This window comes from Scyliorhinus torazame, chromosome 8 (assembly GCF_047496885.1).
Source record: "Scyliorhinus torazame isolate Kashiwa2021f chromosome 8, sScyTor2.1, whole genome shotgun sequence".
Classification (NCBI taxonomy): domain Eukaryota; kingdom Metazoa; phylum Chordata; class Chondrichthyes; order Carcharhiniformes; family Scyliorhinidae; genus Scyliorhinus; species Scyliorhinus torazame.
The window spans coordinates 261,048,698-261,065,364 of record NC_092714.1 but is presented as its reverse complement, the minus strand read 5'-3'; the positions used below and the strand labels follow the sequence as shown (position 1 = coordinate 261,065,364).

The following is a 16,667-nucleotide window of genomic DNA, read 5'->3' as shown; positions in this document are numbered from 1 at the left end:
AGTGCATTTTGTTAGTATCCTTTCCTCTTTCTTCAAAGTTACTTCTTTAAAAAACCCATTCCCTATCTTTACACCAACATCTGAACCAGCTTAACCTGAACTTCATTTCTGGACCTTTAGTCTGATGCCGGCATTTAAACATCTTCACTATGCGATCAGTTTTAGACATGGCCTTTCAAATCACCACGATGTAATTTCTGTCAGTGCCAAAAAGATTCTTGGGAGAACTAGTTGTGGTGTTTTGTATCAGTCTTTGGGGAGGGAACCCTTTGCCCGTGGCTGGAAAGTGGCTTGAAGCAGCCTCTGCAGTCTGCTCAAATGAGATGGTCTTCTTACAAACCATGATGTCAATTCTTTGTCAAGTTGCCAGTATTATTCCACTCCATGACATGGGTTAAGGAATTCTTGATTTTGCTCAAATGTTTACAGGTACTTCTTTGTGGAATGCAAGAGATCGACTTGAATGATTGGCAGAGAAATGCAATCTATCGTAACTATACCCGGAATAGCAAACAAGTGATCTGGTTTTGGCAGGTAGGCAAAGGGCTCTGTATTCTTCACGTTACGTTCAAGTGTTCTTAATACAGAGATGTCGCACTAGTTCTTTAACTGTTTAGTTATGAATTATTAAATTTGGTCACTGCTATTGTGTTAATCAACATATCAGCATGCTTCTCCCATGAGGTGCCTTCACTGGTACACTTGTGCTTCAAGTAAGGGATCCTGCCAACCTCTGTCTGGCGCATCCTACATGTGACGTTAGCCCACATTAGATGACTTAATATCACTTGGGTGACTAAGCATAGGAAATGAATACTCCATGTTTATCCAACCGGACAGAACATAAAGAGGCCATTCTATTGCGTGCCTTTGAGACTTGAAAGAGCTGTTCAATTTGGTGCCACACACCAATTTTCTTCCTATAACTCTACAAATTGCTCCTCTTCATGTGCATGTCCAATTGCATTTTGGATGTAATCTGATTCCACCACCCTGTCAGCTAGTGCCTTCTCTAGATCGTTGTAGCTCTGTGAAATAATTGTTCCTAGTTTCTCTTCTAATTCTTTTGCCAATTAGTTTAACCCCTGGTTAAGAGAGGAAGTAGTTTCTCCCTCTTTGCTCTATCAAATCCCTCAATTTTTAATTTATTTTATTCGATCTCCCCTTAACCTTCCCTGTTTTTGAGGAGATCAATTCCAGCTTCTCTAATCTCTCCACATAACTCAAGTTCTTCTTTTCTGGTATCATATCAATAAACCTCCGAAGTACTCTCTTCAAGGCCTTAACATAATAATAATAATTGTTTATTGTCACAAGTAGGCTTCAATGAAGTTACTGTGAAAAGCCCCTAGTCGCCACATTCCGGCTCCTGTTCGGGGAGGCCGGTACGGGAATTGAACCCGCACTGCTGGCATTGTTCTGAATTACAAGCCAGCTGTTTAGCCCACTGCTAAACCAGCCCCTTTCCTAAAGTATGGTGCCAGAAATGTGCCCAATACGCCAATTGGGGCCTAACCAGTGACTTGTAAAAATTTATCATGGCTTCCTTGTAATTGTATCCAATACACTTCAGGATGCCAAGCTTCCTTAACTGCTATATCCGTTTGCCCACCACATTCGAGAATTTGTGAATGTGCAGCCCCAAGTTCCACTGTTCTTACACATCCCCCAAAATAGTACCAGCTAGATTATTGTGGTTGTATAAATTTCCAATGGCCTTGTATTTTTACAGCAGCAGCAAGTGAACTGGTAAAGAAGTATGTGCACTGCACAAATTCTGTCTTGTGATTATCTATCTCAACTCAATAACACTACTCCTTTAGGTTGTGAAAGAAATGGACAACGAGAAGCGAATGCGTCTGCTGCAGTTTGTCACAGGAACGTGCCGTTTACCGGTTGGTGGTTTTGCTGATCTCATGGGTAAGTAGTGTTCAAAACCGAATAGGTGTAGGTCATAATGAGGAATTTGTTCATGCAAATTGCTTGTTTAATCTGCAGCCATTCATTGTCCATTTTAGGGCATCAGGTTTTAAAATGTTGTGTAATGGGGAGATGAGAGTTCCTCCCACCCGTTTAGTGAGTGAATACACCACATTGACATGTTGGATGGTTTAGCTGACTTCAGATGGAGCACCAGCTGGGTCCTACAGTTAACTTCAATGCCCAGAACAAAGAAAAGTACAGCACAGGAACAGTTCTTATTCCCATCCTATTCATGTATTTGTCAAGATGCCCCTTAAACGTCACTATCGTCCCTGCTTCCACCACCCCCTCCGGCAGCGAGTTCCAGGCACCCACTACCCTCTGTGTAAAAAGCTTGCCTCGTTCATCTCCCTTAAACCTTGCCCCTCGCATCTTAAAGCTATGCCCCCTAGTAATTGACCCCTCTACCCTGGGAAACAGCCTCTGACTGTCCACTCTGTCTATGCCCCTCATAATTTTGTAAACCTGTATCAAGTCGCCCCTCAACCTCCGACGTTCCAGTGAGAACAAACCAAGTTTATTCAGCCTCTCCTCATAGCTAATGCCCTCCATACCAGGCAACATCCTGGTAAATCTCTTTGCACCCTCTCCAAAGCCTCCACATCCTTCTGGTTATGTGGTGACCAGAATTGAACACTATACTCAAGTATGGCCTAACTAAAGTTCTATTGGAGAGTTGAACAACCTACCAGATTTACTGCTTCTGATTGCACTTCTGAGTGATCGAAGCCCTTTTTTTGATAACAAGACATTTTTAATGTCTTTTACTCTGAAACATTTTTTCTTTTTTTTTTATAAATTTAAAGTACCCAATTAATTCTTTTTCCCAATTAAGGGATAATTTAGCGTGGCCAATCCATCTATCCTGCACATCTTTGGACTGTGGGGGTAAGACCCCCACAGACACTGGGAGAGTGTGCAAACTCCACATGGACAGTGACCCGAGGTCGGGATCGAACCCGGGTCCCTGGCGCCGCGAGGCAGTGCTAACCACGACACCACTCTTAACCCTTAACTCAGAAACACGGGCAGTGTCAAATTCAAAAGTACAATTTGCTTAACTGGGAATCTAACTTTAATATATATTTGGCATTGTGTCGAGGTGAATCTCAAGCTGCACTGCAGTACATTTTCTCTGTTTCAGTTGTTCACTCAAGCAATGAACTTGCAATGAAACTATGAGTTAAGAGGTTAGTTCAAATGGAACATGGAAGCTAGGCAAGCTTGTGATATGCAAGACTGAATTCTAATTCCATTTGTTAGCTGTGCTGGTGATCCACCTTGGACCGCTACAGTCTGCGTGGTGAAGGTACTCCCCAAGTTCAGTTTGGTGAGAAGTTCCAGGATTTTGAGCCAGCAATGAAGGAATAGTGATATACTTCAAAGTCAGAATGGTGTATGACATGGAACTAGGTGGGAGTTTGTATGCAGCCTGTTTATTTCAATGCACTCTCACGGGGTCAGAGATATGGTGACCAGGCATCCTGGCATTGGCAGGATGGTTTTTCATTAAACGGCCCAGTGAACCTACATTTTGCTCAAAATAACTCAACTGTCTTTCCCTCTACATGAACCATATCAGTGTTTCATTTTGCACGGCATAAGTATCTCTTCGCTTCCACCTCTCCCCCTCTGCCTCGCACTCCATTTACTGTCGGCAAACCCAAAAAAACTCTCTGCTGCACCCTGTGAATCAGGGTGCTGTCCCGCTGCTGGCCATTGAGTGGCTGCGCAGGATGCTCGCGCGTATGCGCAGAAATCCTCCTCACCTGCATCCAGAGCTGGGACATGCTTTTTTCCAAAAATGCAGGGTAAGACATTGGCAGGAACACTTTGGGCGACCTCAAGAGTACAGAGGGTAAAATGTGGGAGATTAGCCAGGTGTGCCTTTGAATAATTGAGTCTAGAGGTAACAAAGGTATGAATAAGGGTTTCCACAGCAGATGAGCCAAGTCCAGGATGACGTCAGGTGATATTATGGAGTTGGAAATAGGTGGTGTTTGTGATGGCACAAATAAGAGGTCAGACGTTCATCTCAGAATCAAATGCGACACAAGGTTTGCAAACAGACTGATTTAACCTCAGATTATTGCCAGGGAGAGGGATGGAATTGGTAGCTAGGGAGCGAAATTTGGAGCATGGTCTGAAAACAATGGCTCCAGTCTTCCCAGTATTTAATGTCATTACAAGCTCCAATAATTTCTTGCTTAATATAAATTACTAGAACTTGTGACAAAGGTTACATAATAGCTATGGAGGACTCCAATCTTCATATAGACCAGTGTTCCGGGGAACCATTTTTACCAACCGGCCAACCTTCGAGACCCAACCCGGCCGACCTTCGCGACCCACGCCGGCAGACCTTCACGAACCACGCCGGCCGACCTGCGCGACCCACCATTTTCTCTTACCTGGTTTGCTGCTGACAAAAATGGAGGAAATGGTTTTGGGTCCCTTTGGCCCTCGTACATGCTCCTCCAATGGAACCTGTTGGATGAAGGTGAAGCCTTCTGGTGTCAGAAAGTATGTAGTCTCCATCTGTCCAAACTTCTGAATTTTTTTCCTGTCAAATTTTATCAAATAAACCCCCCCCCCGAACTTGTAAAAAAAATAATAATAAAATGAGTAAAATAAATGAAAAAAAATGAATAAAACCCCCTCGAACTTGTAAAAAAAATGAATAAAATAAATGAAAAAAATAAAAATTAAATGAATAAAAACCACTACAGAACTTATAAAACAAAAAGCTGCAACCGTTTTTTAAAAAATAGCGGCCGCACTGCGCATGCACGCGCTGATCATCGTATGCGCAATGCGGCCAATATTATTATATTTTTTACATGTTCGCGGCCGCTTGCAGCTGGCGTTATGAAAAGCCGGCTACTGCGCGGGGATTTGCACGTTCGGGAGCGCCGCAGACAAGGGCTCCGCGACCCTCCCGACACCTGCCCGCGACCCACCCGCGGGTCGCGCCCCCGACTTTGAAGAACACTAATTGGCAAAGATATCTGAAAGATGAATTTGCTGGGTCGAAATCCTGAATCTTCCTCCCAAACAGCACTGTTGGGAATACTTTTGCCACACGGACTGCAGGGGTACACAAATGTGACTCACCACCACCACCTTGTGAGCAATTAGGAATGGGTAATAGCTGCTGATCTTGCCACTGACAGCCATGTCCCACATATAATTTTTTGAAGCGTTTGTGCACAAAAATACTGACCGTTAAGCTAATTTCCAAGACTTACTCAGATCGTAACCACTGTGTGAACAGATTTTGCTTTTAAAAATGAACTTTCCTGCAAGAGAGATGAGTGCTGAATCCCTTATTTAAAAACGAGAATTAAATTTGTCAGATGTGAAAAGCAGTCAAGTGCCCGGGAAGTGGTGTAAAATGTGCGTTCACAGTGTGCTAGTTCTTAAATAGCACACATTATTCTTAAACATTCAACTTTTGGCTTCATGCCCTTCCTTATTTGCATGTCTGTGTTCATTACATTGTAACTGCCTCTGGATTAATTTCCACAAGCTTGTCTATCAATTTCTTTCACTGGTGAAAATACAGGATGAGAAGCTTTGGCAGCTTTGCTTACGTTAGCAGTTTCAGACAAATGGAGCATGGATTTGTAACTGGTGGAAAAGTGGACCACCTACAGTTTTGCTTTTTTCATCCTTTTCCTAATTTTATCGCTTTCCTGTGCTGTCCTTCTCAAGGCGTTGATTTCAGTTGTCATTGGCCAGTCCCTCCGGTGCCAAGTATCCTCCAGTCAGTAAGCCAAGTGTTTGTTTCTCCTCTGAGTCTCAGCAGGATCACAACCGGCACCTTAGCTGATACCCATTTTAAATCGGGGTTGCTGGATAGTGATCGTAAACACTTTTTAGTGTATGCTCGCACTGTATGTATGCTGGAAGCAGTTGTAGCATTAAATTGCTGCTCTAGCTTAAACTGGTTACCTTTGCACATACTGAGATCAAACATTTGTCTTTTGTACAGTCTTAACCAGCTGAGACAGTTGGAGAGGGAGATATTCCTCCTTCAAGTGAGGATGGTCTTTTCGGCCACCGTCTTGGGAGCACACATTTTATGCTTTCTTTCTCTAAAATCTAGTATCCTGCTATCAAAGTATTCTCTACAATCTCTGCACTTAACTATTTTAATGCACTCCTAGCTGGCTTCCCTAGTTTACCCTGTGCAAACTAAAGGATATTCAAAATTATGATACCCTTGTCCTTAATGATGCCGTCCAGCTCACCCATCTCCCCTCTGTCAACTGACCTTAATTGGCTTCCAGTTAAGCAATGTCTCAATTTTAAAACTCTTATCTGGTTTTATATCCATGCATAGCCTCATGCCTTCCCATCTCCTCCAGCCTTACAGCCTCACCAGATCTCTGCTCTCTGCCAATTCTGTCCTCCGGAGCTTTCCTAATTTTAATTGCTCCACCATTGGCAGCCTTCAACTGCCAAGACTGTAAATTCACTCCCTAAATTTCTCTACCCCTTTCTTCCTTTAAGACACTTCCTATAGCCTACCGTTGACTAAATCTTTGGTCATCTTGCCTAATGTCTCCTTATGTGATTCGGTATCAAGATTTTATTTTATGATGCTTGTAAAGCATCTTGGGGCATTTTGTTATGTTGAAGGTGCTGTATGAATGAAAGTTCTTGACAGTCTCACTGAACTGAAAAATGCTAACTGATAATTCTGTTGTGTTTTGATGTAGGGAGCAATGGTCCTCAGAAATTCTGTGTTGAAAAAGTAGGGAAGGAAAACTGGCTGCCAAGAAGCCACACCTGGTGAGTTGAGCATTTTAAGAAAATACCATCTTTTTTGATGGTACAAATAAAATTTCTGTTCTTTATATTCCTCCACTCCTGAACTTTAAATACTTGTGTTCAGTGTTGGCAAAGAAGTTTTTTCATATCTGTTTCCCAGGTTAAGAAAAACTTTCATGGATGCAAAATATAACTCGCTTCACTCTGACCCATTTAAAATCACGGTCTCCGTAGGAGGCAGTGAAGGGTTCACTTCCTCCTACACCAGTAGCTTTACAACCCCTGAGTAACAGTGCCAAATCATTCCAACCCAAAACAGCCTCACAAACTGATTAGAGACCTTAGACACAATCACTGCACCCACGGTAGCACAGTGGTTAGCACTGTTACTTCACCGCGCCAGGTCCCTGGCTTCGATTCCCACTTGGATCACTGTCTGTGCGGAGTCTGCACGTTCTCCCCGTGGCTGCGTGGGTTTCTTCCGGGTGTTCCGGTTTCCTCCCACAAGTCCCGAAAGACGTGCTGTTAATTGAATTGAACATTCTGAATTCTCCCTCTGCATACCCGACCACGCGCCAGAGTGTGGCAACTAGGGGAGTTTCACAGTAACTTCATTGCAGTGTTAATGTAATCCTACTTGTAACACTAATAAAGATTATTATTGTTTCTTACATTATTCCAGGCTTTTTTGCCTCCATTTCTCTTGCTGGAACTCCATTTCACGTGCTCACCACTCTGCATGCGCAGACGTTTTTGCCCCCAAGCATATACTCTCTTGTCTTACCGTCACGGAAGCATTTGTCTGGATTTACTCTTTCTATACTGTTTAATATCTTGTAGAATTCTAGGTGATCACTTCACCATCTTAGCAAGGCAAGTGGAATGTTGGTGCTATTGCAAGGGGAATGGAATATAAAAGTAGAGGTTTTGCTGCAGCTGTACAGGGGCTTGGTGAGACTACATCTGGAATACTGCATGCGGTTCTATTCTCCTTATTTGAAGAAATATAATTGTGTTGGCAGTCTGAGAAGGTTCACTTGTCTCATTCTTGGGATGAGGGTCTTAAATACAAGACAGCCATAGGAATTTTAGTTTCCGCCCTTTTAACCTCATTTGGCCTTCCAACCCATTTATGTCAAACTTTGATTATCTCTACTTGGTGCGGGTGTGTGGTTCATATATTGGATGAAGAAATATATCTATTTCGTTTTTTTTTCCTGCATTTTGCCTCCTGGCTTTTTAGGTTTTCTTTCAGTCAATCCAATATCAGGAGTATCAAGTGTCCTTCGATGATCAGGTGCTTTTAGACTATAGGAAAGCAGTTGATGGTAGATGCACAGTTCTTCATGCAGTTGCTGCAATCCATATTGTAAACTACCTGAGAAATGTCAGTCTATGAATGCCTGGTAACTGCCAGCAGCTTAAGTAAACCATTTGGAATTTTGCTTTCTAATGTAGAACAGAGTTCAACGTGACCACAAAGAGCAACATTGACATCGAGAGCTGTGTCTGTCACTTGCTATCCCAAAACACAATCTCACACCGCTGTGGGAGAGCACCTGTAGTGAGTGAGCTTGAAAAACCTCTGTGATCTCTCGCGTGTACTCTCTTCTGTAAGTCAGACTGAATGGGACAGCAGCGAGATACATCTCTCTCTGAGAAAAAGCTGAATACAAGTCAGGGAGTGGTGCTTATGGCAGAGAGCAGTTGGATCCAAGAATAAAAGTAACTTTTGGGGGAAAAAAGAGGTTTCTTCTGCAGAAAACAAAGCCAGCTCTTTTGTACTAATCTGAGTTGTGATTGAGTAATGCGTAATTGAACTTAAATCTCAAGTAATACTACCGTGGTTCTGATTATTTTTTTCAAACATCTTTCCCTCTAGCTTTAATCGTCTGGATCTGCCGCCATACAAGAGTTTTGAGCAACTGAAGGAAAAACTGTTGTTTGCAATTGAAGAAACTGAAGGTTTTGGACAAGAATAACTATTGTATAATCTTGTTAGGAAAGAGTATTGTGCTGTCGTTTAAGCGATTCTGTAAAGGAGGAATGTATTTCATTTCTTATGCTTTACTTTCCAGTAGACATCTGTTTATCCAGACATGTCAAGACTGTCTGTTGTGTTAGAAACCCTGTGGGGAATGGCTGAAAAGCTTTTGTCTTGGCTTTGTCACTCTGTATTTACAAGCTGAAGAATCTAATATAATGAGGAAATTGTACATGCTTAAATAGAATTAATGTGCTGTGATAAATAGTTTAAAACTGTAATGTGTTCATTTGTGTTGTATGTGAAGGATGCAAGCTGTACAAGCTGATCCCCCACTTACACATAGGAATACAGTTGGTTACTGTTGATGATTTAGAGATGGTCAGGAGAGGGCTTCCTGGAATTAATAGCATCTTATAATTGGCGCTGAAGCAGAGCTGGAAAACTTGTTAACTAACCAGATGCATGTTCCAGCGATGAGTTAAGAAACAACCCAGATTGTGTATATCCTCCCCCTGTCTTTATCTCCCCCTTTCTTGCTTTCCGCTTGTACCACATTCTTTGTGTCCTCATGGCCCATTACAACAATCTCCTCTTTCCCCGCTACCCGCCTCCATTCCGTCTTTGCCAAAAGATGTATTCATATTTCATTTGTAAATTGATTTAAGTTCACGTCAATGTTTTTCAATTTAAGTAAGTGGAGTGAAATTCAGGGAGTCCTTACCATGTGACAAATTCCGAGTGAAATGTTTTTTTTTCCAGCACTGTTGATACTTGAAAGATAGGTGCAGGCTACTGTTTGGTGAACAGATGTCTACTCTACCATTGCACCTTTTATTAATTTTTTTTTTAAACAGTCTCTTAAAAAAACACACTGTACCAGTAATGCTCATAATCCCAGATATAAAGGGCAGCATGTGGCGCAGTGGATAGCACTGGGACTGCGGCGCTGAGGACCCGGGTTTGAATCCCGGTCCTGGGTCACTGTCCGTGTGGAGTTTGCACATTCTCCCCCATGTCTGCGTGGGTTTCACCCCCACAACCCAAAGATGTGCAGGTTAGGTGGATTGCCCACATTAAATTGCCCCTTAATTGGGAAAAAAAATAATTGGGTACTCTAAATTTATCAAAAAAATAAATAAAAATCCCAGATATATTCTTCCTCCTCTGTATAAAGGGTAGCTAGTAAACAGAGGCTTTTGCCCTATATTTTTAAAGGAATGAGATGTGTAGATCAATCATAGCTCTAGTTTTATAGAGCTTGATTGGGAAATATTTTTATGGTATGTGTGCTGACACCTCTGATTCAGGAAGGGCTGCTGTATAATAATGTCATCTTTAGCTAGAGGTTGTGTTTTCCCATTTGCTATCTTTTTTGCCAATGCAACTTTGCAAATAACTTCTGAGAACGTTTTAAAGTGACACTTCCCCATATCCAGCTCCCACATTCAGTCTGGGCAAGTTACACTCCAGGCAATTATCCTGCAATTGAAATTCCCGTTTCTACTTCATATCTTTAGTTTATGGGTTTGAAAACTATCAACTGTGTAGAACACTTTGCAAGTGAGATGCGCATAAGTTTCCGAAATGGGAAAGGGCAGAAGGAACATTATTTAGACAATTGTCACATTCAGAAGGAACTTTTCAGTGACTAAGCAAACCTGTATGTCCAGGAATAACTCTTGAGCATCTTTATATAATTCTCTCTTGCCCATAAATGTTCACTTTATATGTCCATTTATGAAAAAGTTTCTACTATCTAAGAATCCATGGACGATGAGTTTGAAAATGGCCCCATATATTTTGGGAGAGTCATTTGGCATTCCCCTGTCACTTTTTCGCCTCTCAACCCTGTTCCTAACTTTGAACATAGAGTGTTCATCCATTACAATCCACGTTAACACCCAAGTGAAAAGATTTAAGTGAATTTCATCTTGAGGGGTTTTAAGTTTCTGTATAAGAGGACAAGTTTATAACTTTTCTCAGCTGGGGAAGCATGTCCCCAAAATCACCTCCCACAGATTATGTTGATTTTCCAAGATTCTGTAACTTTAGATCATTCCAGTTGGGACTAGTCAGGGTGTGAGCAAAAGCCTCTGCCAAGGTTAATGGTTCTGATTACCATCTAGTGCGATTCTGCTAAGTGTGTGTATTTACGTTTTGGTGAGGAGAGAATTTAGCTTGGAGAAATTTCTGCAAATGCACACTCTGTAGGCCCATGGTTGCCAGTTAGGACAGTTGTCACCCATGGGACTGGAATCCAGAACATGTTGATGGTTTGAGGAAGGAAAAAGAATTGCAGGTGGCAGTGGTGTGAGGGAATGCAGCAGGCGATGATCCGTTTTGTACCCCCCAGATTATTGAAGGCTTTGGTTTGAGACGTTAACTGCGACTCCCAGGCGTTTAGCACTGCTGCCTCACGGCGCTGAGGACTCGGGTTCGATCCCGGGTCACTGTCCGTGTGGAGTTTGCACATTCTCCCGTTTCTGCCTGGTTCTCACACCCACAACCCAGAGGTGCAGGGTAGGTGGATTGGCCACGCTAAATTGCCCCTTAATTGGAAAACAAGGAATTGAGTACTTTCAATTTATATTTTAAAAAGCTACGACTCCCAATGATTTTTTTTTTAAATTTGTCTACTCAAAGTTTGGGAAGATCTGGCCTTTTCCAATTTAAAACAAAAATAAGAAAGGTACATGCGTGCAGTTTACTTCCCAACTATTTGTAACCAATCCTGGCCTTGGGTCACTGTCCGTGTGGAGTTTGCATGTTCTCCCCGTGTCTGTGTGGGTTTCACCCCACAACCCAAAGATGTGCAGGGTAGGTGGATTGGCCACACTAAATTGCCCCTTAATTGGAAAAAAAATAATAATTTTTTAAAATGTTTTTAAGTAGATGTAGGGCCAGCATCTGCTTTCAATGCAGAATTTAAATTACTCCCATCAGCATCTACTTTATAGAAAAGTGTATACCCTTTCTACAATTCAATGGGCTCAATGTTCTCTTCCCTCCCCCATCTTTTTAAAAGGTGTATAGAAAGTTTTAATACCGAATCATACAAACCGGAAGTTGCTGACTGTAATAATTGGTTTCTGTTGATTTTCTTAATCTCAGTGAGGGGTAATGGTTATATTTAGAAATTATCCGAGTGCTCTTAAATAGGAAGGGGCAATTCACCCAGGATCCTGCTCTTGATCAGTATTCTGTGAATCATGCTGGAAGGTGTGTGTGTGGGGTGTGTGTGTTGAGGTCTGTTGAGGACCAAACAGAGTCCTGTTTTGAAGCACTCCATGCTTTAATTGTCCCTGAACTCGCACTGTCTAAGCTGATGGTGAAATGCAACTGCTTATGTGAAAACTGGAGCAAGTGGAGCTATTCCAGCAAAGCCGTTACTTTCAGGACAGGGTGAGAGAACGTTGGAATGAGGGCAGTGAGGAAACTTAGTTGTCTTATTTTAACAAAACCTGTTCTTAAGCTAGAATATATTTGTAATATATTTTCTCATTTTATCAATAGTTATAAATTATGTATATAGGGTATCAAGGGTAGATTTTTTTTGTTAAAACCTGCCAATTGTAAGTTTTAACATCAGTTTGCATTTGTAAGTAATCACTGAGTTTCCAGTTTTAAGCTTAGTTGGTCTGTTGATAAGTGCATGTTCCTGTCAGAACTGCAAGAATTGGAAAGTCCCAGTTAGTTAATCCATGTGGAGTTAAGTGGTTGGCCTCTGACCCTGTGCTGAGGAGGGAAACTTCAATACGGATTCCGGATTGTTAATCCATTAAAATCCTGTACTTGATAATGCACATGTGGCCTTCAGATGGTAACAAGATCTGAATCGCCTCCACCTGCAGATATTTACAGTTTTCATTCGTATATAAAGATAACCACTTTGTCAAGAGGCCTGTGCAACTATACCCCAGCGTGAGTTAGCACCTCGGGTTAGCATTTTTATTTTAAAACATATACAAATTGTGTGGGGCCCGCTTAAACAAACAAAAAAAATTAAAGGCTCTCACTTCTGTGGCTAGACTGAATAGGGCGACTGTCTTGCAATAGGTGTCTTGGCTCTTGCTAACCTGCATCTCTAAGTTATCTTGATTCAGGTTTGTCTCACTCTTGGGGAACTCTTGTGTCAAGCAAAGAGGACCGTCCCTCATTAATTTTTTCAACACGGTTTGTAGACTGTTGAGCATAGATTTCAGCACATGACTGCCACCTACCTGACTGACCAGAAAGAAATCAGTGTCTAGTGACAGTGTTAAGTGTTCTGTTTTGCACTCCACCTTTGGTGTACCTGTTTTTGAGATGCTGGCCAACTTGATTCAATGTGAGCCCTGTAGAGAGAATATTTTTAAGGTTAGAAGATGGAATGCTTTGGATTAACTAAAAAAATGTTACAGCCTTTTAAAGACCAGTTTTGTTACCATTTAGTCCTAACTAACATATAATCCCTGTAATTCTGTGTAATACGCATCACAAATGACTACGGTGCTGTTAACACAACTGAACGTTTAGTTTAATACTAAAAACCAATATCCCATTAAATGTGAATAAACAATTGCAGGAATGCAAGGGCTGTATGATGCAACACTTGCCACTTTATCTTTCATCTATGCCTTGCTACCTGCTTGTCTCAAAAACATTTTCCTCCACTTAACAGTAGACAGTCTCGGCTGCAGGTTTCTCTGGAGCCCTCTGACCAGCAAGATGGCAAAGGGCTTTGTTCCAGCCCATGTTTGCCACCCTCCCTCACCATTCTTTTTCTTTGAAAAAAAAAATGATGCATCATCCATGCTTTTCTATGATGCTTTCTTTCTAATGTTTTGCCATAAACTGAATGTGAACTATCAGCGATGTAATTGAGAGTAGGTACAATCAAATGGCTCACACCCCAGGGACTTGAACCCCTCGCTTTTCATTCAGATCTTAAGAGATTTAACACTCGGGTTTCCATGATCAAAACTAGGTGTTTTCTCTTTTAGCGTAAGTAACCAGGAAACGACAAAAAAAAAAGCCTTAATTTCCATATGACGGCTTATTGATGTGTGTTAACCCTGTTGGACTCGACAACCAATTTGCTTCAAAACTTTGATGCTTGTCTGCACACTTCTGAATTGTGGAAAAGGGTGAGCTCATGTTGCTTCTGAAATGCTGATCATGAATTAGGCTATGTATTGGTTTAAACTTAATGCCAGATTAGTGGGGAGGCAGTACTTTAATTGATCTTTAGTGTCACTGGGGATTCAGATCCATTTGCATCATTTTGATTCTTCTAATCAGACTCCACAAATGTTTTATGAATGGAGCTAAGACTGATGTAATACAGGAAGCTAATTGCCTTTCTCCTGTAAAATCGCTTTCCTACAATATTACCACTTGTTGATTAATTTGTATCTGACTCATTCGGAACATGGGAGGTATAAGTGGAGCCGTTCTTCAGTTTTGTTACAGTGGGGGAGGCAGGTTTCTCAGCTTTATAGACTTGCATAGTCAAACACGGCAAACATTTTGAGCATTAATCGGAACTAATTAAATTGTAGTCAGTTTTCAACAAGCACACCTGACGCATAATATTTTTTCCCATTTTTTTAACTAGTTGGTCTACATGGGCATATGATATTGTATTTAAGGTGTCTGTTCATGCTTTTGACCACCTCACTAATAAGGTAATGACTTGTCAATGCACATGATTGCAGTTTTTCCCCCATAAAACGGACTGGCAGTCTAAAGAGAAGCGATGATACAGCTCTTAATGACTCAGTTGGTAAAGGCTGCACATAACTAAATCATTAGACACCAGACTGTTGTCTGTTTGACCCCTGGTTATATACTGAGTTTGTTGATATTAACTGGGTGGTAATAGGTGTTGCTAATTGACCTCCATATCCTGGCTAAGGGAAAAGGAAAATTGCCCCAAGATGCTAAAACTTGAATGTGTATCCAATGAGCCCTGCTGAAAGCGCATTTGTGTAGAAATCGATGGGGACTGGGTCCCTAAGAATGCCCTGTTGGGTGGTGTGTTGGAACTGCCTTGCTGGGCCTCAAAAGCCTCATGGGGAGGAAGGGTGAAGCCACAGCAATGTATTGGATCTGGAGTTTACAATAAGTGTTTGTGTCAATTCACGAGGGGAGAGATGAAGGGAAACTACTGAATGTCTACTACTTTGTTCAGGAAATAACTGGAATCTGAAGCCATGGGAGCTGCACTTTGTTATGAATTAACTTATCCACTGTGATATTAAGAGGAAACCAGATTTCATCCTATCTGCGCGATAATTTGATATCTGACGATTTGAAGTGATTTGTGGGCAGCAGAAAGATGAAACCTAGCTAATTATCCAATGGTAATGACTTGCATTTTTAAAAAAATATTAATTTATCACTTTTGAAACTCAGTAATTTTTGCATTTTGCAGAAAGTGTGTGAATAGCATAGTGTCTTTTCCTCAGCTCCCTCAGTATAAGTACTGCTGTACTAAAAAACAGAAATGTTAGGCTAAAAGCTCATCCAAAAGAATTTGGAAATCTTTCTCTCCAGCACACTTTTGCACCAATTTGTGTACTCCTTATTTCAGCCAGCAAGCATTAATGAAAGATTCTGATCCTGTCTTGATGCAGTGCATTCACATATGCGCGAGTTGCTGGCGCTGTTTTCTTTCTTCCTTCATCTTTTTTGGTAAAATCCAACATCTGTTAGAGGTATCAGTGAATGCACTGATGTTTATTGATATTAACCCATGGTATGTTGTGACCAAACATTTTGTATCAATACAAAATAACAGGATAACTTAGACTACTGTGCTTTTTTAAAAATAAAACTTGTTCCTTATTCCAGTCTTGAATTCACCTCCAGCTTTATGGTTTGGAAGACATGCACAGCTTCCCGACACTTTCAGTCGTCTCCTCTCTTCTCCACCCCCCCCCCTTTTGAAGCAGGCAAATAATCTTGTTTGTATTTGCCAATCATCCCTGCAATTACTTACCCACTGCTGCTCTGCATCTTCAAAGAGACAGCTTAAAGTTAGGAAGCATGTCAGCCTAAATCAAACCAGGACCAAACAAATAAGCAACCCAGCCCTCTTGGTTTGAGTGCTAATCTGCTAGTCTCTAGGCATATTGTTGAAATCTTTCTTTTGTGTCCACCCTTGTTACAGGGAAATAAATTCCATTGCAAAATTATACCTTCGTAGTCTGTTGTAATGTCGCATCAAGTATCCAGAAATCCATTGGATAATAGCTGTGTAGCATTCTTTCACTCGAGCCCTACAAGCATACAACCCAATGTTATATAAAAAGCACTGATATTAATTTGAATTAAAATAAAATGTATTTGGTATTTTAAGTAAGTAGCATTAGAAATATTTCCAAGTAAATTCCTTAGGAAGTTTGATGGATGTCATTTCTGAAGCTGCAACATAATTTAAAGAAATCCAGGTAATTTCTCCTCAGAACTTTGGGCTTTCTATATCGTGTCTAATTTCCACTGTATGATATCTAAGGATTGTAAATCATGTTAATATTTCAGTGTTTAATCCTTTTTGTAAAGCTGAATTTAATTGTTCCAGAAATGGGTTGAGGCAACTAAGGTAATTCTGGCCTCTTGGCACAAGCTTCTTATCCTGTTTATCTATGTAAAAATAGTTAACATTGTAAAAAAATAAAAAGCTTCTCTTTAAAACAAATAACATGCTGTGAGAGTTTTGGGGTCTGGGTAATCTTTCTCTGGTTCTATGAGGGCCAACGTTTTGGCCCCATTCTAGTGACATACAGATTTTCATTCCCGTTCCATAAAACTTGATTGAATGACCTATACTATTTTGCCCCCTGTTTTAAAGTTCGAATCATAGATTCCCTCCAGTGCAGAAGGAGGCCATTCGGCCCATTGAGTCTGCACTAAACCTCCAAAACAGCACCCTTCCTTA

The 16,667-nt window shown here is 41.2% G+C and overlaps 1 protein-coding gene across 3 annotated transcripts in view; it reads left to right on the top strand.

The window, feature by feature from the left end:
• The window catches only part of LOC140428580 (E3 ubiquitin-protein ligase Itchy-like), a 103,341-nt gene extending 86,911 nt beyond the window's left edge, over positions 1–16,430 (top strand). For all 3 annotated transcript variants that reach the window (XM_072515217.1, XM_072515215.1, XM_072515216.1), the window contains 4 exons: positions 430–534; positions 1,824–1,920; positions 6,708–6,780; positions 8,642–16,430. In XM_072515217.1, the coding sequence (XP_072371318.1) occupies positions 430–534; positions 1,824–1,920; positions 6,708–6,780; positions 8,642–8,741 (375 nt within the window). In that variant the 3' untranslated portion in view covers positions 8,742–16,430. The remainder of the gene's footprint in view (positions 1–429; positions 535–1,823; positions 1,921–6,707; positions 6,781–8,641) is intronic.
• Positions 16,431–16,667: the final 237 nt, after the last annotated feature.